At 43.5% G+C, this 23,744-nt stretch overlaps 1 protein-coding gene across 5 annotated transcripts in view; it reads left to right on the forward strand.

The window, feature by feature from the left end:
* The window catches only part of mfsd8l1 (major facilitator superfamily domain containing 8-like 1), a 46,511-nt gene that overhangs the window by 1,706 nt on the left and 21,061 nt on the right, over window positions 1-23,744 (forward strand). For 3 of the 5 annotated variants that reach the window (XR_013548023.1, XR_013548022.1, XM_078410917.1), the window contains exons 2-12: window positions 2,392-2,577; window positions 6,819-6,881; window positions 7,842-7,961; window positions 8,952-9,031; window positions 10,616-10,943; window positions 14,379-14,452; window positions 17,369-17,452; window positions 17,562-17,691; window positions 19,040-19,162; window positions 20,166-20,296; window positions 22,099-22,208. Coding sequence is in view for 3 of the 5 variants with exons in the window: in XM_078410917.1 (XP_078267043.1) it covers window positions 2,392-2,577; window positions 6,819-6,881; window positions 7,842-7,961; window positions 8,952-9,031; window positions 10,616-10,943; window positions 14,379-14,452; window positions 17,369-17,452; window positions 17,562-17,691; window positions 19,040-19,162; window positions 20,166-20,296; window positions 22,099-22,188 (1,409 nt within the window). In the remaining 2 variants the exon portion in view is untranslated. Of the gene's footprint in view, window positions 1-2,391; window positions 2,578-6,818; window positions 6,882-7,841; window positions 7,962-8,951; window positions 9,032-10,615; window positions 10,944-14,378; window positions 14,453-17,368; window positions 17,453-17,561; window positions 17,692-19,039; window positions 19,163-20,165; window positions 20,297-22,098 lie in introns of all 5 variants that reach the window. The other 2 variants (XM_078410916.1, XM_078410918.1) reach the window with 1 other exon arrangement.

The following is a 23,744-nucleotide window of genomic DNA, read 5'->3' on the forward strand; positions in this document are numbered from 1 at the left end:
TGCAGAAGGAAGATGGTTATTTGGCTCGGACTCAAATGGCAAACACGTTGCACAAGTCCCAGGCAAATTGCCTGAGCGGGCATGCTCACACTGGACTTAATGCCAAATCCAGTCTGTGTTCCATCTCAGCAAGATTTCATCAGAGGTGGTCATTTGGCACCTAACCTCACACATAGAGGCGCAGAGTGTAGCAGCACGATACAGACCCTTCGACCAAACTCATCCATGCCCACCAAGATGCCCCATCTACTCTGGTCCCAGATGTGCGTGTATGGCACACGTCACACTATACCTTTCCTATTTGATGCATTGCCTTCAGTCCAGTATCAAGAACTAGAGGACATAGGTTTGAGGTGAGAGGGGAATAATTTAACAGGAACCTGAGGCACAGCTTTTTCACACATAGGGTGATGGGTATATGGAATGAGCTGCCAGAGGAGGTTGTTGAGGCAGGTGCATTTAAAAGATATTTGGACAAGGAAAGGTTTAGAGGAAGGTACACACAAAATGCTGGAGTAACTCAACGGGTCAGGCAGCATCTTGGGAGAGAAGGAATGGGTGACGTTTCGGGTCCCGAAACGTCACCCATTCCTTCTCTTCCGAGATGCTGCCTGTCCTGCTGAGTTACTCCAGCATTTTGTGTCTACCTTCGATTTTAACCAGCATCTGTAGTTTTTTTCCTACAGGGGAAGTTGGACTGAAGGGTCTACTTAGTACTATATAACTCTGACTTTCGATAGTTGATTTGCACTGTGATATGTCCGAACCTAAGAGGAAGCAATGTTTTCAAGTTGGTCCACTGTAGTTCAGTGTGCAGAGCTGGATATACCTTGGTCTACACCCTTCTTCTGCCTTCTTGCTCTGTCTGTCCCTACGTAGGTAGGTTAGGCAATGCAGTTAGATAGAGCTCTTAAAGATAACGGAGTCAAGGGATATGGGGAGAAGGCAGGAACGGGGTATTGATTGTGGATGATCAGCCATGATCACAGTGAATGGCCTACTCCTACACCTATTGCCTATTGCATGGGAAGCCAGCCTCTCAGGGTGCAAAATCCAGATCATTAGCCCAAGCACCTCAGCAAGTTCATGTAAAAGTTTAAAGAAAAACAAGAGTAAGCATACATTTAAAAAACAGCTGGGAACTTGAAACAAAACTACGAGATGCAGCAAAAAAAAGAAACCCAACAGGTCTGGCAGCATCTGTGGAAAGAGAAACAGTTACTATTTCAGATGAGGAACCCATCATCAACATCCAGAGAGAAAAATAAATCAGCATTTTGTTGGGTTCACTCCGTTCATGATTTTTTGTCCTGCCTACATGCTATGAACAGCTCATCTCACACACCTCGAAGCCGACTGTGTTGGTGTGCCCCCACTAACACATTTCCTCTCCTCCATTTCAGACACTTCCATTGCTCAGCCCTTTGTTGTTTCTTCCTCCAATGCCACTTTTTTTTGTTTTTCAATAGACAATAGAAAATAGGTGCAGGAGAAGGCCATTCGGCCCTTTGAGCCAGCACCGCCATTCGATGTGATCATGGCTGATCATTCTCAATCAGTACCCCGTTCCTGCCTTCTCCCCATACCCCCTGACTCCGCTATCCTTGAGAGCTCTATCTAGCTCTCTCTTGAATGTATTCAGAGAATTGGCCTCCACTGCCCTCTGAGGCAGAGAATTCCACAGATTCACAACTCTCTGACTAAAAAAGTTTTTCCTCATCTCTGTTCTAAATGGCCTACCCCTTATTCTTAAACTGTGGCCCCTGGTTCTGGACTCCCCCAACATTGGGAACATGTTTCCTGCCTCTAACGTGTCCAACCCCTTAATAATTTTATACGTTTCGATAAGATCCCCTCTCATCTTTCTAAATTCCAGTCCATACAAACCTAGTCGCTCCAGTCTTTCAACATATGACAGTCCCGCCATTCCGGGAATTAACCTAGTAAACCTACGCTGCACGCCCTCAATAGCAATAGCTAATTTCCTTCTACATACAAGAAAGTGGCCCACTTTTTTCAACTTTTTCTCTCTTATCATTTTGTGTTTGCTTTGTCTTTCTCACTGTATTTCTGTACATCAACCGATGTACTTGGTGCTCATCCAAACCATAGATGATCCAGTGAAGACACAGGAAAAAGCAGATGATTTAATCTTGCGCAAAACACAGGGTGCTGAAGGAACTCAGCAGGTCAGGCAGCATATGTGGAGGGAATGGACAGGTGACGTTTCGCTTGGAATCCTTCAGATTCTACAGAACATAAACCATATAGTTTACAGTATATAGCTTAATGTTTCCAAATGTAGATTCTTGTTACAAAAAAATGTAATGCAAGTGTTAAAAGGAATATTTCAGTTTGTAATCTAAAATTGATTTTAACCTTTTTTCTCAGCTGTAATACTTCCAACGATCTGGGCTTATCTTGAGACACTGCAAGCTGAGCCATACTTCCTGGGTTTGGGGCTATCGGCATTCAGTTTCAGTGGCCTGATCGCTGGCCCTATCCTTGGTCATATATCAGACCGATCAGGGAGGACAAAGCCCATCATCTTATTTGCTAATTTGTTTGAGATTGTAGGTAGGTGTTGTTTTCCATTTAGTCACAAGTCAAGTCTGTTTAATTGTCATGTCCAGAAGATTGCTTCCAACATTTTTCAATGTGTATTACTGATAATAAGTTTGTGCATTCATTATATCGAAAATAAATTACGTAGTTAGACACAAAATGCTGGAGTAACTCAGCGGGTCAGGCAGTATCTCTGGAGTGAAGGAATGGGTGACGTTTCAGGTCGAGACCCTTCTTCAGACTGAAGGGTCTCGACCCGAAACGTCACCCATTCCTTCTCTCCAGAGATACTGCCTGACCCGCTGAGTTACTCCAGCATTTTGTGTCTACCTTCGTGTTATATTGTCATGCACACCAAAACTGAACAATGCTTGCAGCAGCTTTAACAGGTCTGTAAACACGCTACTCACTGACAACATTATAACCCCAGAGACTAAATTTTTGTCTACACTATAGTAACATTAACTTTATTTATATGCTGTAACTGTAATTCTTTTCTGTGCACAATCCGCAGGCATTGCCACTTTCATTTCACTGCACATCGTGTATGTGTATGTGACAAATAAATTTGACTTCACTTGACTTGAAATCTGAGAACGTCTAATACATTTAAAAATAACAAAATTAGTGCAGAACAAATGCCCAAAGTCCCTTGTGTAGTTTGTAGCTTAGTGAGTGTTTTTAGAAAAGTGGTGCCATAGTGTGGCAACATTTTGCAAACAGGCCAGGATTAAATCTAACAGTTCGTTAAAATAAAATCTAACAGTTCGTTAAAATAAGAAGTTGTGGTGGTAGCTGAACAGAAAAGGAGAGAATGGTGGTGGAGAGAGAAGTAGAAATTGTGTTGTTTGCATTAAGGTTATATTAATATCATTTTGCCACCATTGAGAAAAATATTAGACAATAGACAATAGGTGCAGGAGTAGGCCATTCGGCCCCTCGAGCCAGCACCGCCATTCAATGTGATCATGGCTGATCATTCTCAATCAGTACCCCGTTCTTGCTTTCTCCCCATACCCCTTGACTCCGCTATCCTTATTGCCTCTTGCCCCAACTGCACCTGGTTTGTGCGATAACAACTTGTGGAATAAATGGTAGCAGCTCTACCAGTGGCACAGCTGCTGCCTCGCCTCAGAGTGCCAGAGACCTGGGATTGATACAGATCTCAGGTGCTGCCTGTGCGGAATTTGCATGTGATCCCTGGGACCCTGTGGGATTCCGCTCGTTGCTGCGGTTTCCTCCCACATCCCAAAGACGTGTGAGTTTGTAGGTTGACACAAAATGCTGGAGTAACTCAGCGGGTCAGGCAGCATCTCTGGAGAACATGGATAGGTGACGTTTCGGGGTCAGACCCTTCTTCAGACTGAAGAATGGTCTCGACCCGAAACGTCACCCATTCCTTCTCTCCCAAGATACTGCCTGACCTGCTGAGTTACTCCAGCATTTTGTGTCTACCTTCAATTTAAACCAGCATCTGCAGTTGTTTTCCCTATCAGTTTGTAGGTTATTTGGTCTCAGTAAATATGCCGGTAGTGTGTAGGGAGTGGATGTGAAAGTGAGATAATATATATAACTAGTGTGAACGGCTGATCCATGGACTCGGTGGGCCAAAGTCCATGCTGTATCTTTCGATCAATCAAAGAAACAAGCATTTAATGGAGGATCCTATTACAAAAATAAATAATTAAAAGTGTAAGGATGTGCAATTGCTTTGGAACATGAGAGATGAGGTCATTTGTTTAATAAATGCAGGTAAAGAGTAAGACCGAGTTTATAAAAACTTGACTCCACCTGCTTCTGTCATCCAGTAATCAACCTGAACCCAGATGCTTGTTGGCTATTAAATTCATTTTTTAGTGTAAACATTAATTAATTAAATACCTATATTTAGTATACGAGGGTGAATTATTTAACATGTTGGGTGATATATTAATGAGAATGTAGACCAGGTCAGTTGTCCTGAACAATAATAATAGTGGCAAAAGAAATTCCATTCAAGACTGGCCTTTTCACTTTTTGATGCTCTTACAAACCACTGGAATTTTCTTGTCACATATAAGGATCATTTGGTACGGCACGGCACTTTATTAGTTACATGTACCGAGGTACAGTGAAATTCATTTTTGTATACAGTTCAGTACAAGTATCAGTATACATAGGAAAGAAAACTAAAGATGCTGTTTAAATCGAAGGTAGACACAAGATGCTGGAGTAACTCAGCGGGTCAGGCAGCATCTCTGGAGAGAAGGGATGGGTGACGTTTCGGTTCGAGACCCTTCTTCAGTCTGAAGAAGGGTCTCAACCCGAACCGTCACCCATTCCTTCTTTCCCAAGATGCTGCCTGACCCGCTGAGTTACTCCAGCATTGTGTGTCTACCTTCGTGTTATATTGTCATGCACACCAAAACTGAACAATGCTTGCAGCAGCTTTAACAGGTCTGTAAACACGCTACTCACTGACAACATGATAAATCATAGAACGTCCAATACATTTAAAAATAACAAAATTAGTGCAGAACAAATGCCCAAAGTCCCTCGTGTAGTTTGTAGCTTAGTGAGTGTTTTTGAAAAAGTGGTGCCATAGTGTGGCAACATTTTGCAAACAGGACAGGATTAAATCTAACAGTTCGTTAAAATAAAATCTAACAGTTCGTTGTGGTGGTAGCTGAACAGAAAAGGAGAGGAATGGTGGTGGAGAGAGAAGTAGAAATTGTGTTGTTTGCATTAAGGTTATATTAATAGCATTTTGCCACCATTGAGAAAAATATTGCCTCTTGCCCCAACTGCACCTGGTTTGTGCGATAACAACTTGTGGAATAAATGGTAGCAGCTCTACCAGTGGCACAGCTGCTGCCTCGCCTCAGAGTGCCAGAGACCTGGGATTGATACAGATCTCAGGTGCTGCCTGTGTGGAATTTACATGTGATCCCTGGGACCGTGTGGGATTCCGCTCGTTGCTGCGGTTTCCTCCCACATCCCAAAGACGTGTGAGTTTGTAGGTTGACACAAAATGCTGGAGTAACTCAGCGGGTCAGGCAGCATCTCTGGAGAGAAGGAATGGGTAACGTTTCGGGGTCAGACCCTTCAGACTGAAGAATGGTCTCGACCTGAAACGTCACACATTCCTTCTCTCCCAAGATACTGCCTGACCTGCTGAGTTACTCCAGCATTTTGTGTCTACTTTCAATTCAAACCAGCATCTGCAGTTGTTTTCCCTATCAGTTTGTAGCTTATTTGGCCTCAGTAAATATGCCGGTAGTGTGTAGGGAGTGGATGTGAAAGTGAGATAATATATATAACTAGTGTGAACGGCTGATCCATGGACTCGGTGGGCCAAAGTCCATGCTGTATCTTTCGATCAATCAAAGAAACAAGCATTTAATGGAGGATCCTATTACAAAAATAAATAATTAAAAGTGTAAGGATGTGCAATTGCTTTGGAACATGAGAGATGAGGTCATTTGTTTATTAAATGCAGGTAAAGAGTAAGACCGAGTTTATAAAAACTTGACTCCACCTGCTTCTGTCATCCAATAATCAACCTGAACCCAGATGCTTGTTGGCTATTAAATTCATTTTTTAGTGTAAACATTAATTAATTAAATACCTATATTTAGTATATGAGGGTGAATTAATTAACATGTTGGGTGATATATTAATGAGAATGTAGACCAGGTCAGTTGTCCTGAACAATAATAATAGTGACAAAAGAAATTCGATTCAAGACTGGCCTTTTCACTTTTTGATGCTCTTACAAACCACTGGAATTTTCTTGTCACATATAAGGATCATTTGGTACGGCACGGCACTTTATTAGTCACATGTACCGAGGTACAGTGAAATTCATTTTTGTATACAGTTCAGTACAAGTATCAGTATACACAGGAAAGAAAACTAAAGATGCTGGTTTAAATCGAAGGTAGACACAAAATGCTGGAGTAACTCAACGGGTCAGGCAGCATCTGGAGAGAAGGGATGGGTGACGTTTCGGATCGAGACCCTTCTTCAGACTGGTGTCAGGGGATGGCGCGGGACAAAGATAGGATGTAGTCGGAGACAGGAAGACTGGTCACTACATATACTATACATATGTTATCACTATACATAAGCAGGTAGATACATATTAGATAATCATCTGAGATACAGTATAAGTGTATAGCAGTAGTACTTGAAAATGAAGTGAAAAATGTGATTCAGATGTAATGTGTGGAAACAATGATTCTTGGGGATTAATGCCGCAACTTTGTTTTTAGGCAATTTTATGTACTTCATGGGATATTCAAAATGGTTACTATTTGGTAGTCGACTTGTAGCAGGTAAGGTGAAGTTACAAGCAGCTTCCATAGGAAGCCTTCCATTGTTTATCTTTCTCAACTATTTAATTTACTTTGTCACCCTCGTAAAGTTGCTGAGATTTTGTTTGTATCGAGCTGTCAAGTAAAAGGTCATTTATCGGAGGTAGGAATGATTACTTTTTGTTCTCCATGAGCATTTCTGAACAGGTGTTGAACATATGATTCTAGTAAATGGTGCGTAAACATAGAAACATAGAAAATAGGTGCAGGAGGAGGTCACTTGGCCCTTCGAGCCAGCACCGCCATTCATTGTGATCATGTCTGATCATCCACAATCAGTAACCCTGCCTGCCTTCTCCCCTTATCCCTTGATTCCACCAGCCCTTAGAGCTCTATCTAACTCTTAAATGCATCCAGTGAATTGGCCTCCACTGTCTTCTGTGGCAGAGAATTTCACAGTTTCACAACTCTCTGGGTGAAAAAGTTTCTTCTCACCTCAGTTTTAAATGGCCTCCCCTTTATTCTCAGACTGTGGCCCCTAGTTTTGGACTCCCCCTACATTGGAAACATTTTTCCTGTATCTAGCTTGTCCAGTCCTTTTATAATTGTATACATCTCTATAATATCCCCTCTCATCTTTCCAAACTCCAATGAATACAAGCCCAGCTTTTCCAATCTTTCCTCATATGACAGTCCCTCCATCCTGGGGATTAACCTGGTGAACCTACACTGCACTGCCTCAATAGGCAAGGGCGACCTTCCTCAAATTAGGAGACCAAAAATGCACACAATACTCCAGATGTGGTCTCACCAGGGCCCTGTACAACTGCAGTAGGACGTCTTTGCTCCTGTATTCAAATCCTCTCGTTGTGAAGGCCAACATGCCATTGGCTTTCTTCACTGCCTGCTGTACCTGCACGTTTACTTTCAGTGACTGGACTTTTCCCTCCCAAGAAAAGCAATGTGCTCGTTTCTCTGCAGGCATTGGGACAGGTGCTGGTGCGTGCATTTTTGGATATCTTACTCGGTCTACCACTACAGAGGAACGAGCTACAGTATTCGCAATCGTCATGGCTGCACGACAGGCTGGGCTGTTGATTGGTAAGTAAATAGAATATAGAACAGTACCGGGTAGACACACAATGTTGGAGTAACTCAGCGAGTCAGGCAGCATCTCTGGAGAGAAGGAATGGGTGATGTTTCGGGTCGAGACTCTTCTTCAGACTGATGTCAGGGGAGGGGGAGAGACAAAATCTCGCAGGCAGCGAGTTCCAGGCACCCACCACCCTCTGTGAAAACAAAATGCATACTTTAATAACTCAGCAGATCAGACAGCATCTCTGGAGAAAAGGAATAGGTTATGTTTCAGGTCGAGACCTTTCTTCCATCTCGACCTGAAACATTACCTATTCCTTCTCTCCAGAGACACTGCCTGTCCCGCTGAGTTACTCAAGCTTTTTGTGTCGATCTTTGATTTAAACCAGCATCTGCAGTTCCTTCCTTCGCATACTTTAATGCCAGATTCAAGTCTCTATTCAAAGTATTAGTTTAGAGAGCAACTTAATATGTGATTACTTCCTCACACATGCAGGAGAAGGAGGCATCGGTAAAGATACTGCTGTATTGCTATGCCATGTTGATTAGATGTAGAATGCGAAATGAAGTGCAAGAGAGGTACCAAACTTGTCCAAGATAATTTGCGCAGATTTTTAGAATTTAACTTTGCATGGTCAATTTACGCAATGAAGCTGAGCATAACACAACATGCTGGAGGAACTCAGCGGGTCAGGCAGTATCTGTGGAGGGAATGAACAGACGATGTTTCGGGTTGGGACACTTCTTCAGTCTGACAAAGTGTCTATGTCCTCCACAGATGCTGCTGAGTTCCTCCAGCACTTTGTGTTATGCTCAGGATTCCAGCATCTGCAGTTCCTTTAGCACCAGCAAGGGAAGCAGACTGACATTGTCCGAATGTAAACTTGCTTCTGCCTCAGAGGTAACTTTGTAAGCATCCAAATATTTAGCAGGGGGTCAATTAACCCATAAAATGTTACAAAATTAATTTAAAATTTTTTTTTTAACTCATTTTAGGACCAGGATTTAATTTATTCCTGAGACTTTGCAACTTCAATCTGGGGCCATTTAAAGTCAATAAATACACTTCACCTGGGGTAAGAATTACTCTTTATTTTTTAAAGATTTTATTTTGTAAATGTATGTACTATTAAGAGTAAGAATAAGAAGTAATTGAGGAAGGTACTATAACGTCTTTATAAAAAGACACCTGGTCAAGTATGTGGATAGGAATGGTTTAGAGGGATTTGGGCAAACGTGGGCAAAAAGGAATAGCTTAGTTGGATCTTTCTGGTCAGCATGGATGAGTTGGGCCAAAGGGTCTGTTTCCGTGCTGTATGAGTCTAAGTGTGTTTGTTATGTTATAGACTGCAGAGCATAAACTAATGCCTCAAACTCATTCTTTTTTTCTTTATTACAAATGTTGTTTAATAATTAAAAAGAGAAACTTGGGGAATCCATGACCGATCTTAAAAGCCAGTCTTATTAGCTAAATCACAACCAGTATGCAGACAAGCAACATAGTGACACAGCGGTAGAGACCCGGGTTCGATCTTGACTATGGGTGCTGCCTGTGCAGGTTTGTAGGTTAATAGGGTTCTGTAAATTGTTGCTAATGTGTAGGGTTGAACTAGTGCATGGGTGATGATTGGTCGGCACGGATTTCGAGGCCTGAAAGTCCTGTTTCCCTGCTGTATCTCTAAACTAAACTAAACAAGTGCGTGAATGAAGGTGAACTTTTAAGATTGCTTCCGACTTGTGATTTGATTTAAAGGTGCTAAGCCAAACGTGTGTTTGTTCTTGAGAGCTCAAACATTGTGCTAAGCGATCCAAGATTATTTAGACTGGCCTTTCTTTTAGGAAAAAAAGTGACTTTTGCTTTCATGTAATTCACGGTGTTTTTGAAAGATACCTGATTGGCAGATGGGGGGAATAAGGACAAAGGCTGGAGGTGAAAAGAGACAAAATGGTGTCAGATAAGGAAAGGTCAACACAAAATGCTGGAGTAACTCAGCGGGCCAGGCAGCATCTCTGGAGAGAAGGAATGGGTGACGTTTCACAGAGTGCTGGAGTAACTCAGCGGGTCAGGCAGCATCTCTGGAGAGAAGGAATGGGTGACGTTTCAGAGTGCTGGAGTAACTCAGCGGGTCAGGCAGCATCTCTGGAGAGAAGGAATGGGTGACGTTTCACAGAGTGCTGGAGTAACTCAGCGGGTCAGGCAGCATCTCTGGAGAACATGGATAGGTGATGTTTCACAGAGTGCTGGAGTAACTCAGCGGGACAGGCAGCTTCTCTGGAGAGAAGGAATGGGTGACGTTTCGGGTCGACACCTTTCTTCAGACTGAAGTCTCCAGAGATGCTGCCTGTCACGCTGAATTACTCCAGGGTTTTGTGTCTACCTTCGGTTTAAACCAGCATCTGCAGTTCTTTCCTACTCGGATAAGGAAAGATGAGGAGGAGTGAAATGTAAAGTCAGAGGGAGTGATAAGAGCATAGTGGTTTGGTACTGGTGTAACTAAGAAAAACCAAAGTCTGAGGAATGGTCTTGATCCCAAACATCGCCTGTCCATTCCCTCCGCAGATGCTGCCTGACCACTGAGTTCCTCCAACACTTTGTGTTTTGCGCAAGATTCCAGTATCCGCAGTCTCTCCTGTTTTAAGTCTTGCTCATCTTATTGCAGCTGTTCATGTGTTTAATGTGGATTATTCTGCAAGTGGTTATTATCTTCATGTACTATGACCTTCCGTCGGTTCCCGTGCACAATTCCAGAGGACCAGTGGTTTGTGTTGAAGAGGAGACAGAGCCTCTGATTGACGATGTGAATGATGGTGGTGCAGACAGCAGCCGGTACGCCACTGCTAATGAACACGACAAATCTCACGTCCCGCCAACATGTGAAACGGGCGGGGAGAACAGCACAGCCGATGAATATCACGATATTCCCAATGGCCACATCGAAGACTGTAAAACCAATAATAATCCATTCCACAATTTCAGTGCTGCAAAAGGTAAGGTATCAGTAATCTGTATAAACTCTAATCCATTTGTGCCGTCCTGTATTCAAAGCAACAACCACCCAGAGCTTATGGAGATACAAGGATCTGCAGATGCAGTTAGAACCTTGTGCAAAACACTAAATGCTGGAGGAACATACGAGTATGTTGCCAAAACTCAAGGGTCTGAGCGATTGGGAACTAGGTCCTTGCACTCCTAAATCCATCTCCTCTAAAACACTCCATCAGTTTTTGTCACCCTGCTCTGGTAAAGATGCCATTAAGTTGGAAAGAGTGCAGAGAAGATTTATGCTGATGTTGCTAGGACTCGAGGGTCTGAACTATAGGGAGAGGTTGAGCAGGCTGGAACTTTATTTGCAGGAGCACAGGAGGCTGAGGGGGGATCTTATAGAGGTGTACAAAATCATGAGAGGAATAGTTAGGGTAAATGCACAGCGAATCTTTCACCTAGGCTAGGGGAATCAAGAACTAGTGGGCAGTGACGGTGGCACAGCGGTAGAGTTGTTGCCTTACAGCAAATGCAGCGCCGGAGACCCCGGTTCCATCACGACTACGGGTGCTGTCTGTACGGAGTTTGTACGTTCTCCCCGTGACCTGCATGGGTTTTCTCCGAGAGCTTCGGTTTCCTCCCACACTTCAAAGACGTGCAGGTTTGTAGGTTAATTGGCTTGGTAAAAATGTAAAAATTGTCCCTAGTGGGTATAGGATAATGTTAATGTGCGGGGACCACTGGTCGGCGCGGACCCGGTGGGCTGAAAGGGCCTGTTTCCGCGCTGTATCTCTAAACTAAATGAGTGGGCATAGGGTTAGGGTGAGAGGGGAGAGATTTAATAGGAAACTGAGGGGTAACTTCTTCACTCAGAGGGTGGTATAAATGGAATGAACTGCCAGGGGAGGTAGTTGAGCCAGGCACTGGGACCGCATTTAAAAGACACGTGGATGGGTACACGGATGGGAAAGGTTTGGAGGGATGTGGGCCAAACATGGGCAAATGGGACCAGCTTAGATGGGGCATGTTGGTCAGCATGGCCAAGTTGGGCTGAAGGGCCTGTTTCAGTGCTGTATTGCTCTTTGACTCAATGAACATAGCGGGTCAGATGATGAGTTCCTCCAGCACCTTGTCCTTTGAACCCAATTATGTTTCCCTGGATCAGTGTGCATACTCGTGCAAACCCTTGAGATTTCTATTTGCATTTTAAAGTTTTTCTTAACTCGTTAAGTAGCTAGCTACAGTATCTGTAACTGCTCAGATTTGAAATTTAAATCTGCATCTCTCTTCAGCTTGTTTGCGCCAATTATTGAAAATATCAGTATTGAAACGTGTGTTTCTGATTTAATGTTTCAAATCTGTGCCGTTTTAAAGATATTTTTGGCTCTTTTGCTTGTAATGGGGTTGAGAAACGTATTGTCCCCAATCCTGGTGCGACAAGTGTAAATAACGTGAAAGCACAATTATTTTGTGGCAAGTCTGAAGCTTTTAAACAAAATATACCCCTTTGCATATTCTTCAGAAGTTACTTAATCTTTCATATCTATTTTAGCACCATTTGTTTTCTTTCAGTTTTGTAAATGTTTTCCATTTCAGTTTTACTGTATTCCATAATCCTGATTTTTGTACTTCGACAAAGCACAACAATAAGAAATGTAATAATATCTTATATGTCAAAATCACAAGATCCAAAAATATTTTTTTGATTGAATGATATAGCATAGAAACAATCTTCCGAGCCCACGCTGGCCAACGATCACCTATTCAAACTAGTTCAATGTTATCGCACTTTTGCATCCACACCATATACACATGGGGTAATTTACAGAGGGCCAATAAACTTGCAAACCTGTAGAAAATAACTGCAGATGCTGGTTTAAATCGAAGGTGGACACAAATGCTGGAGTAACTCAGACCCTTCTGCCCGAAACGTCACCCATTCCTTCTCTCCAGAAATGCTGCCTGTCCCGCTGAGTTACTCCAGCATTTTGTATCTACCTTTAACCTGCTGTCTTTGGGACGGGGGGGGGGGCACCCGGAGGAAACCCGTGCAGGCACAGAGAGAACATGTAAACTCTGCACAGACAGCATCCAAAGTCAGGATTGAACCCGAGTGAATGAAAGAGTTCAAGTTTTTATACTTCAAAAAGCCGATGCTGCAATGTGCAAAACTACAATGTGATTTTATTCTTGGTTCCAGTTTATTATTGTCCATTTTGCAGATGTTTTGACAGTCCCAATGTGCCACCTTGTGGACAAAAGATTTTATCTCTGAGTACCATAGATCGATCCAACATATATGAATGTATTTGCCTATTATACATAACAAGTATTAGCAGCAAACAATTTTTATTTAAAGTTTTCCATGAAAGACAGTTGGCTGGCATTTTGAACTTCACTGGGTTAGATGGAGATAAATGGACATCAAAGGGAATTAAAAAACTCCAATGTGTAGGAAGGAACTGCAGATGCTGGTTTACACTGAAAATAGACACACAATGCTGGAGTAACTCAGTGGACAAGGCAGCATCTCTGAAGAAAAGGAATTGACGTTTCGGGTTGAGACCCTTCCTCAGATGGGTCAGTAAAAACTCCAACGATTGGACTGGTATCATGTCATAAGTAAGGTGAAGGTTGTTGGAGATCATCATGCTGCCCCCTGTCTGAAGAAGGGTCTCGACCCAAAACGTCACCCATTCCCTCCCTCCTAGATGCTGCTGAGTTACTCCAGCATTTTGTGATACCTTCGATTTGTACCAGCATCTGCAGTTATTTTCCTACACATGCTGCCCCCTGGAGGTCATCTGGACAGCGACCTAGTCCCACAGCATAGAAGACACTGAGCTATTTCTTAGCTTTCTCAAAATGTCCAGTCAGGGTTTTATTTCTATCTTTTACTACTTAACCAGTAAGTTGACAGGATCATTAACCATCTGTTGTAAAATAGTCCGAAAAAGAGTTCTGACCTGAAACGTCACCCATTCCTTCTCTCCAGAGATGCTGCCCAACCCGCTGTTACTCCAGCACTCTGTGAAAAGTCACCTATCCATGTTCTCCAAAGATGCTACCTGGCCCGCTGAGTTACTCCAGCACTCTGTGAAACGTCACCCATCCATGTTCTCCACAGATGCTGCCTGACCCGCTGAGTTACTCCAGCACTCTGTGAAACGTCACCTATCCATGTTCTCCACAGATGCTGCCTGACCCGCTGAGTTACTCCAGCACTCTGTGAAACGTCACCTATCCTTTTTCACCAGAGATACTACATGTCCCGCTGAGTTACTCCAGAACATTGTGTCTATCTTGTTATAGAACACATCTCATTTTTTCATTTCAATAAAATAAGTGTTCAAAATAACCAAGAATCCATTGTATTTTATTGAAATTTCCAGTTCTGTTAAATTCATTATTTAATCAGTCAGTGTTTTTATTTATTTCAGAATATCTACGCGAGGAAGTGGTTGTTGTTTTGACAGCACAATTCATTACTCTCTTCAACCAGACTGCGCTCGAGGTATTCAACACTCTACTATAGTCCAGCACCCAGTCGAAGTAGGGGTGTGATGCAATAGTAGGTTGGTGCTGGACTTGTAATCCAAAGGTGTACCTAACAAACCAAAGTCTGACAAATGGCCCCGACCCCAAGCATTGCCTGTCTCCATTCCCTCCACAGACGCTGCCTGACCCGTTGAGTTCCTCCATTACTTTACGGTTTGCTCAAGGTAGCACCATCTGCGGTCTCTTGTGTCTCTCATAAACTGAAGTTACATAATCCTGGACCCAAAAGCTGGCATTGTAAATGTGGCCAATGCGCTTACTGATTTATAAACTCACCTGAGATAGACACAAAAAGCTGGAGTAACTCAGCGAGTCAGACAGCATCTGAAGAAGGGTCTCAACCCGAAATGTCACCTATTCCTTTTCTCCAGAGATGCTGCCTGACTCGCTGTTATTTCAGCTTTTTGTGTCTACCATTTAGGGTGGCACGGTGGCACAGCTGTAGAGTTGCTGCCTTACAGTTCCATCCTGACTATGGGCGCTGTCTGTACGGATTTTGTACATTCTCCCCGTGACCTGCGTGGGTTTTCTCCGAGATCTTCGGTTTCCTCCCACAATCCAAAGATATACAGGTATGTAGGTTAATTGACTTCGTAAAAGTGTAAAATTGTCCCTAATGGGTATAGGATAGTGTTAATGTGCGGGGATCACTGGTCGGCGCGGACCCGGTGGGCCAAAAGGGCCTGTTTCCGCACTGTATCTCTAAACTCATTTAAGCCAGCATCTACAGTTCTTTCCTACACATTATAAATTCATCTTGTTCACTAATGTACTCGTAGGAAAGGAAACTGGATTCAATACAAATCAGCAAAGACAGACAGCTGGGTTCATTCTGCAGCAATCTGCTCATCAGCATTTGTGGAGTTAAATATAAATCATAGAGGGCATGCGACAGGCTACTGAGTCCATGCCGACCATCGATCACACGTTCACACTAGTTCTATGTTATCCCATTTTCTCAACCACTCCCTACACACTAGGGGGATATTTACAGAGGGACAATGAGCCTACAAATCCATGCGTTTTTGGGATGTGGGAGGAAACCGGAGCAGCCGGAGAAAACCCACACAGTCACAAGACGAACGTGCAAACTCCACACAGACAGCATCCGAGGTCAGGATGGAAACCAGGACTCTGGTGCTGCGAGACAGCACCTCTACCAGCTGTGCCACTGTGCTGCCCCTTTTTCAATGTTTAGTCAAACTGGACACTGTCATGCCCACAAAATTACACTTTTTAAGCTAATGTCAGAAACCCTTTCTTCACTAATTCTGCATTTGTCTTGCGAGTCAGTAAACAAAGAAGATTTCTTTCTGAAGAAGGATCCCGACCCAAAACGTCACTTATTCTTTTCTCCAAAGATGCTGTCCGACCCGCTGAGTTACTCCAGCACTCTGAAACGTCACCTATCTATGTTCTCCGGAGATGCTGCCTGACCTGCTGAGTTACTCCAGCACTCTGAAATGTCACCTATCCATGTTCTCCACAGATGCTGCCTGACCCGTTGAGTTACTCCAGCACTCTGAAATGTCACCTATCCATGTTCTCCACAGATGCTGCCCGACCCGCTGAGTTACTCCAGCACTCTGTGAAACATCACCTATCCATGTTCTCCAGAGATGCTGCCTGACCCGCTGAGTTACTCCAGCACTCTTAAACGTCACCTATCCATGTTCTCCACAGATGCTGCCTGACCCGTTGAGTTACTCCAGCACTCTGTGAAACATCACCTATCCATGTTCTCCAGAGATGCTGCCTGACCCGCTGAGTTACTCCAGCACTTATCTTCAGAACCTTCCCCATCCATTGGAACCAAACGACGTGGTTTAGTTGAAGACCTGTCGTTCCAGCCCGAGGCCACCACTGCAGGTGATCCTCAGGGGCTCAGCCCAAACTCCGCTCTATATACAGAACCTGAGGTCAGGATGGAACCTGGGTCTCTGGCACTATAAAGTAGCAACTCTTACTGCCCTAGTCCTGGCTTGTCCTGAGCTCACCAGTCTTCTGCTTTATAGACTTTTCCGCTTCCATGGTTAATGATGGGTGGTTGTGATAACTGAATAATATTCAGTTCCATTTGCACCTTCTTGGAGAAGGAGGCGGCAGTTTCTGCTCAGAGCAAGGACTGGATAACGTTCGCATTTAGGTTGACAGTCGCCGCAGTAGTGCCAGACCTCGTCAGTCTTGAGCCAGCGAAAGTTGAACCACCTCCCTTGACATACAGTGGCATTTCCATTGATTAATCCTCAATCAACACTTGGCTGTATACACAAGGAACTGCAGATGTTGGAATTTTGTGTAGAACAGGGCGGCACAGCTGGTTGAGTTGCTACTTTACAGCGCCTGACTACGCCTGCTGTCAGTACGGAGTTTTTACATTCTCCCCGTGACTGCGTGGGTTTTTTTCCCCCAAGATCGTCGGTTTCCTCCCACACTAGGTTGATTGGCTTGGTATAAGTGTAAATTGTCCCTAGTGTGTGTAGGATAGCGTTAATGCATGGGGATCGCTGGTCGGCGCGGACTTGGGTCGAAAGACCTGTTTCCACACTGTATCTCTGAACTAAACATAAAGTGCTGGAGGAACTCAGTGGGTCAGGCAGCATCTGTGGAGGGAATGGACAGTCCAAACAAGGGTCCCAACCCGAAACATCTGTCCATTACCTTCACAGATGCTGCCTTGTCCACTGAGTTCTTCCAGCACTGTGTTTTGGACTACATTATAGTTAGTTGGTAATTAAATTGCATTCACAACATTGCTTCAGATCTTTCTGCGGTTGTTAAAATCTTTTGAATGCAGAGATTTTATTTTATTGCTTTTAGAAAGAAAATATGTTTAACACAGTAAAGTTAGGAATGTTTTTTTCCACTTTAGACAATGGTTACCCCAATTACACAGAAATATTTCAACTTTGGAGAACTGGAGAACAGTTTGATGTACTGTGCATGTGGTGTTGAGGTAAGCTTCAGAATGCATTTCAACATTACCGTGCATTGTGGATTTGATTTCTAAAAATCTATAGGCATTCAAACACAGATCTGGGATGACCTAATTTTCTGTTTTGTAGGTAATAATTGGATTTTTTATTGTGAGGTGGCTAAGCACTAAATTTGCAGATCGAGTAATTCTGGCTCTGGGGCTTGTCATTTGCAACATTTCTTGTATTTGGTGTTTAATCTTCTTGGCAAATCCTAAAGGTAACAATTTTATTGTATTTGTGCCTGTTTTACACACCCACCACGGGGTTTTCAAGAATAAATATTTCTCCAACTAGCTATCGTTTCTGATCTAGAAACAGTTTGTTCAGTGAGGGTGTAGATATCCTCTGTGCAGGGTAAAGGTTTGTGACTGACATTTGGAAACTAGTGTAGATATCTGTGTCGACAAATCGGTTAGTAAATTGTATAAAGCTCTTACAATTGAAGTGAACCCAATACAAGATGAAAATAGTGCTGTATATTGCTGATCAGGTAGGTCGCAAAGGAACTCTACTGATATTGCATGTTCATAAGTGATAGCAGAATTAGGTCATTCGGCCCATCAAGTCTACTGCACCATTCAATCATGGCTGATCTATCTTTCCCTCTCGACCCCATTCTCCTGCCTTCCCTCCGTAATCCCTGACACCTGTACTAATCGATTGCATGTGCAATCATATCAGTTAACAATGTCCATGTTCGCCTTATTTTGGTTTAAACCAGTAGTGTACCAGCACAGTTTGAAAAGATTGATGTACTGTAGTTAATATGTCAGATGATCTGGGGTATATATTTGGAAGCGTTTTGTCTATGTAAAAAGCATTGCTTAAATTCTTCCTGTTGACCTCACCTTGGAGTAGGTCTTAGTATTTGCTGTCCAGAAGCAGTTTTTAAAACTTTTTGCATGTGTGCTGATGTGGATTTCAAGGCATTGATGAATAAATGAATGAATGAATAAGTTTGTTGGCCAAGTATGTGCACATACAAGGAATGTGCCTTGGTGCTCCGCTCGCAAGTAACAACACGAACACACAGTAAACAATTAAGAATAAAGCATAAACATTAAAACATTAAGAATACAACATTACAGTTTAAACATATGAGTGAAATAAGCAAGAAGAGACTGCAGACTTTTTGTTGTTGTGTAGAGCTACTACTCGCGGAAAAAAAGCTGTTTTTATGTCTGGCTGTGGCTGCTTTGACAGTCTGGAGTCGTCTTGCAGAGGGAAGTGCTTCAAAGAGTTTGTGGCCAGGGTGAGAGGGGTCAGAGATGACCTTGCCCGCTTGCTTCCTGGCCCTTGCAGTGTACAGTTCTTTCACCTCTAGCTCTAGAGGCTTGCCTCTGCTGGGCAAGGAGCAAGGTCTGTCCCTGAGAGAGCTTCTTGCTACTTCACTTCCCGAAAATTACCTCCCAACCAATATTTTTACAAAGTGTCACTACATCCACAATATCTGCTCCCCCCCCCCAGTGTTCAACTACAAATAAATAGCATTGGAACTTTGTCCAATCAGCCTTAGATTTGTTTTCAATAGGCAGGTTTTTAACCTGCACTCTATTCTTTCACAGGAAGTTTTGCCGCGTCGCTCACCGAGTTTGTGGTCGGCGTGTTTCTCCAAATCCTAGGCTTGCCCTTTGTCGCCGTATCTCAAGTATCTTTGTTTTCAAAACTTACAGCAGAGAAAACACAAGGTCAGTTGATTGTGGTTTCTCTTCTTCTCCCACACCCTCAAGTTTTTGTGACCTGTTTATACTGTAGAATTACACTTAAGATAATAACTATAGTCAGAGAGTCATAGATTGATATAGTGTGGAAACAGGCCCTTCGGCCGAACTCGCCCACATCGGCCAACAATGTCGCAGCTACTCTAGTCCCACCTGCCTGTGTTTGGTTCATATCCCTCCAAACCTGTCCAACTGTTTCTTAAACGATGGGATAATCCCAGCCTTAACTACCTCCTCTGGCAGCTCGTTCCATACTCCCACCATCCTCTGTGAAAAAGTTACCCCTCGGATTCTTATTAAATCTTTTCCCCTTCACCTTGAATCCTCTGGTCCTCGATTCCCCAACTCTGGGTAAAAGACTCTGTGCATCTACCAGATCTATTGCTCTCATGATTTTGTACACCTCTATAAGATCTATAGAAGATATAAGATGTAGTTGGTATCATTGGTGGGCCTTCAGTCTGAGGAAGGGTCCCGACCCGAAACATCACCCATCCATGTTGTACTGAGATGCTGAAGATGGACACAAAATGCTGGAGTAACTCAGTAGGTCAGGCAGCATCTCTGGAGTGAAGGAATGGGTGACGTTTCGGGTCGAGACCCTTCTTCAGACTAGAGTTGGGGGAAAGGGAAACGAGAGATATAGACAGTGATGTAGAGAGATATAAAACAAATGAATGAAAGATATGCAAAACATCCAGAGATGCTGCCTGACCCCATTCTCCTGCCTTCTCCTCCCCACAACCTCTGACACCTGTAATAATCAAGAATCTATCTCTGCCTTAAACATATCCACTGAGTTGGCCTCTACAGCCTTCTATGGCAAAGAATTCCACAGATTCACCACCCTCTGACTAAAAAAATGTCCCCTCGTCTCCTTCCCAAAAGAACGTCCTTTTATACTGAGTAGAGTGGATTAATTTTAACGTCTCTGTGTTTAGCTCTGAATTGTCTCCTTTATCTTTTGCAGGATTCAGTCATGGACTGCGTCGATCAATAGGTGCAATTGCCACAATAATGGGCCCTCTGTGGGCTGGAGGATTGATTAATAATCTTTATATCATGTTAGGAGTCATGATGGGACTTCTGACACTTCTAACTGTAAGCAAAATGAAAATAGGGTAGCTCACTAAAATGTAGATTGCGTTAGGATTTCTCACATGTTCATAAATTGGAAATCCATTTGCAGATTCTGAACACCAAGGGTTTTTGACCATTGTAGTTATATGAGCAGTGATAGTCCCTACAGTGGTGCAGTGGTAGAGTTGCTGCCTCACAGCACCAGAGACCCAGGTTTGATCATGACTGTGGGTGCTGTCTGTACGAAGTTTGTACGTTCTCCCTGTGACCTGCATGGATTTTCTTCAGGTTCTCCGGTTTCCTCCCACACTCCCAAAAGGTTTGTAGGTTAATTGGTCTTGGTTAAATTGTCCATAGTGTAAAGGATAGTGTTAGTGTGAGGGGACTGATGGTCGGCGCGGACTCAGTGGGTTGAAGGGCTTGTATCTGCGTTGTATCTCTAAAAACTAAATAAAACTACTGCTCAGTACAGACTAAAAGCTCTGTGCGTGACAATACATCAGAGCGTGTGAAACCAAGAAGGCCTTTACCCCGGCTGGCAGATTGACTGGGACGTTGGAGTTAACCTCATGCCTCAACTCAGCCAATTTGAGTTGGAACAGAGCTTTGACTCCACAGTGTCTGAAACGTCACCTGTCCATTCCATCTGCTATTCGCTGTTTGAACCGCCGAGTTCCTCCAGCACTTTAAGCTTTGCTCAGGAGCTTTGTCTAACCATTTCTGAACTCTTCCTTCAATTGACAAGATCAAAGCTAATTGAGAATTCCTGCTGCCTGCTCAGATTATTTCTGGATATGTAAGAATGCTAGACCAGCATGGCTTGTAGACCAAGGCTTCTGCTAATCCATGGGTACCTGTGAATGAGTGATGCCCTTCACAGTATGGGCAAACTCTGCATCACCTTGATGCACACCCATTTCTCCCACCTCTATTTACCCTTTGCCCATCCCCTCCCACTTAGATCCTGTCCTCTGGCTTCACATTTTCCGTGTCTTCTCTCATCTCTCACCTGTCTTTTCATCTCAGGCCTTTGTCTAACCATCTGCCAATCAAAACCTCCCTCACCAGTACCCACCTATCACCTGAGATGGCCGGCACGGTGGCACAGCGGTAGAGTTGCTGCCTCACAGCGCCAGAGGCCCGGGTTCCATCCTGACTACGGGTGCCGTCTGTACGGAGTTTGTATGTTCTCCCAGTGACCGCATGGGTTTTCTCCGGGTGCTCCGGTTTCTTCCCACACTCCAAAGGTGTACAGATTTGTAAGTTAATTGGTTGGTGTATGTGTAAATTGTCCCTAGTGTGTGTAGGATAGTGTTAATGTGCGGGGATCCCTGGTCGGTGCGGACTCAATGGGCTGAAGGGCCTGTTTCTGCGCTGTATCTCTAAACGAAACTAGTGTACGGGGTGATCGGTGGTCGCTGCTTACTCTGTGCACCGAAAGGCCTGTTACCGCGCTGTATCTCTAAACTAAACACTTAGCAGCCTTTGTCCCGTCCCCACCCCTCTTCCGGTTTCCTTACCCCCCCCCACATTCAGTCTGAAGAAGTGTCCCGATCTGAAACATCACCTATCCAAGTTCTTCAAAGATGCTCCCTGACCCATTGAGTTACTCCAGCACTTTGTGTCTTTTAAAAAAATTATTTTTAAAAGGCTTGTGTCACTTTACCAGAATCTACATAATCACATGCAACATGCCAATCTTTTTGGTTTTATAAAGGAATGGAGGATGTATAAGTCGAGTTTGATTATTTAAATCCAAATAGTAATAATATTTGCATGAAAATGAATGAACTGCATTTGGGTAACTTTGTTCTCTGCTTCAGGTGATGATGATATTCTCCTACAGCTATCTGGTGGAACCCGCTCCAACACTAATGTCATCTGGGAACAGACGGAACATGGATGATGACTGATTAAAATGTCATGAACTCATGTAAGAGTACAAGCTAAAACTGAGGGGCAAAAATATAACTGTCTGAGGAAGGGACGCGACCTGAAACGTCGGAGTTCTCCACAGATGCTGCCTGACCCGCTGAGTTACTCCAGCACTCTGTGAAACGTCACCTTTCCATGTTCTCCACAGATGCTGCCTGACCCGCTGAGTTACTCCAGCGTTTCGTGTCTACCAGTTTGATTAACTGTTCGGTTTTAACTTGTCCCCTACCCACGATGATTCTTTTTTTTGCCTTGTCATATTTTAATTTCTAGTGCATTAAAATGAAAATCAGTGAAATGTTGATTTGCACCAAATGTCCATCCCCCCCCCCCAATTTTCACAATGTCCAGTCCTGCTGTGCAAGGCACCGTTTACTACATGATGCTGCCACATTGAATGTGGACATTCTGTTCAATCAACCTTTTGTACGTCGTGGTGAATGTAAAGAACAATAATGTTGTATCAAGTGATCGGGGGAACTGTAGAAAGGCAATATTAAAATGTGAACTAAAGAATGCAGTCTTGTTCATTTCAGGTCCTCTCGCAGTACAGATGCTCCTCGACTTACAATGTGGTTACGGTCTGATAAACCCGTCGTAAATTAAAAATATCACACGTCGAAAACGCATTCAATACACCTAACCTACCCAACATCACAGCCACCTAACCTAACCTGATCATTATGGTCGCCTAACCCACCCAACATCATAGCCACCTAACCTACCCAACATCACAGCCACCTAACCTACCCAACATCACAGCCACCTAACCTACACAACATCATAGCCACCTAACCTACCCAACATCACAGCCACCTAACCTACACAACATCACAGCCACCTAACCTACACAACATCACAGCCACCTAACCTACACAACATCACAGCCACCTAACCTACACAACATCACAGCCACCTAACCTACTGAACATCACAGCCACCTAACCTACACAACATCACAGCCACCTAACCTACACAACATCACAGCCACCTAACCTACCCAACATCACAGCCACCTAACCTACACAACATCACAGCCACCTAACCTACCCAACATCACAGCCACCTAACCTGATCATTATGGTCGCCTAACCTACCTAACATCACTGCCACCTAACCTACCCAACATCATAGCCACCTAACCTACCAACATCACAGCCACCTAACCTACCCAACATCACTGCCACCTAACCTACCCAACATCACGGTTTCCTAATGTGTATCGTTTTTGCACCATCATAAGTCGAAGCATCATAAGTCAAGGAGCATCTGTATATAGTTTCTATAATTTATATTTTAAATTGTAGAACATGATTTTGAGAAAATTTATTTTTAAATCACTGTTAAATTAACTGCGTTTAAGATAAAAGCACATTTTCTGCATTCAGATGTAAGTGTACATCAATTATGTTCTGAAACTTAGGAAAATAAACAATGATAGATGTGACAGTGTGACGATGTACGCCTTTCATAAATGTATTTGATGGAGTATGTTTTGTATTGACGTTGGACATGGCTGTGTTTTAAAAAAGAA

This window comes from Rhinoraja longicauda, chromosome 13 (genome assembly GCF_053455715.1).
Source record: "Rhinoraja longicauda isolate Sanriku21f chromosome 13, sRhiLon1.1, whole genome shotgun sequence".
Lineage (NCBI taxonomy): Eukaryota > Metazoa > Chordata > Chondrichthyes > Rajiformes > Arhynchobatidae > Rhinoraja > Rhinoraja longicauda.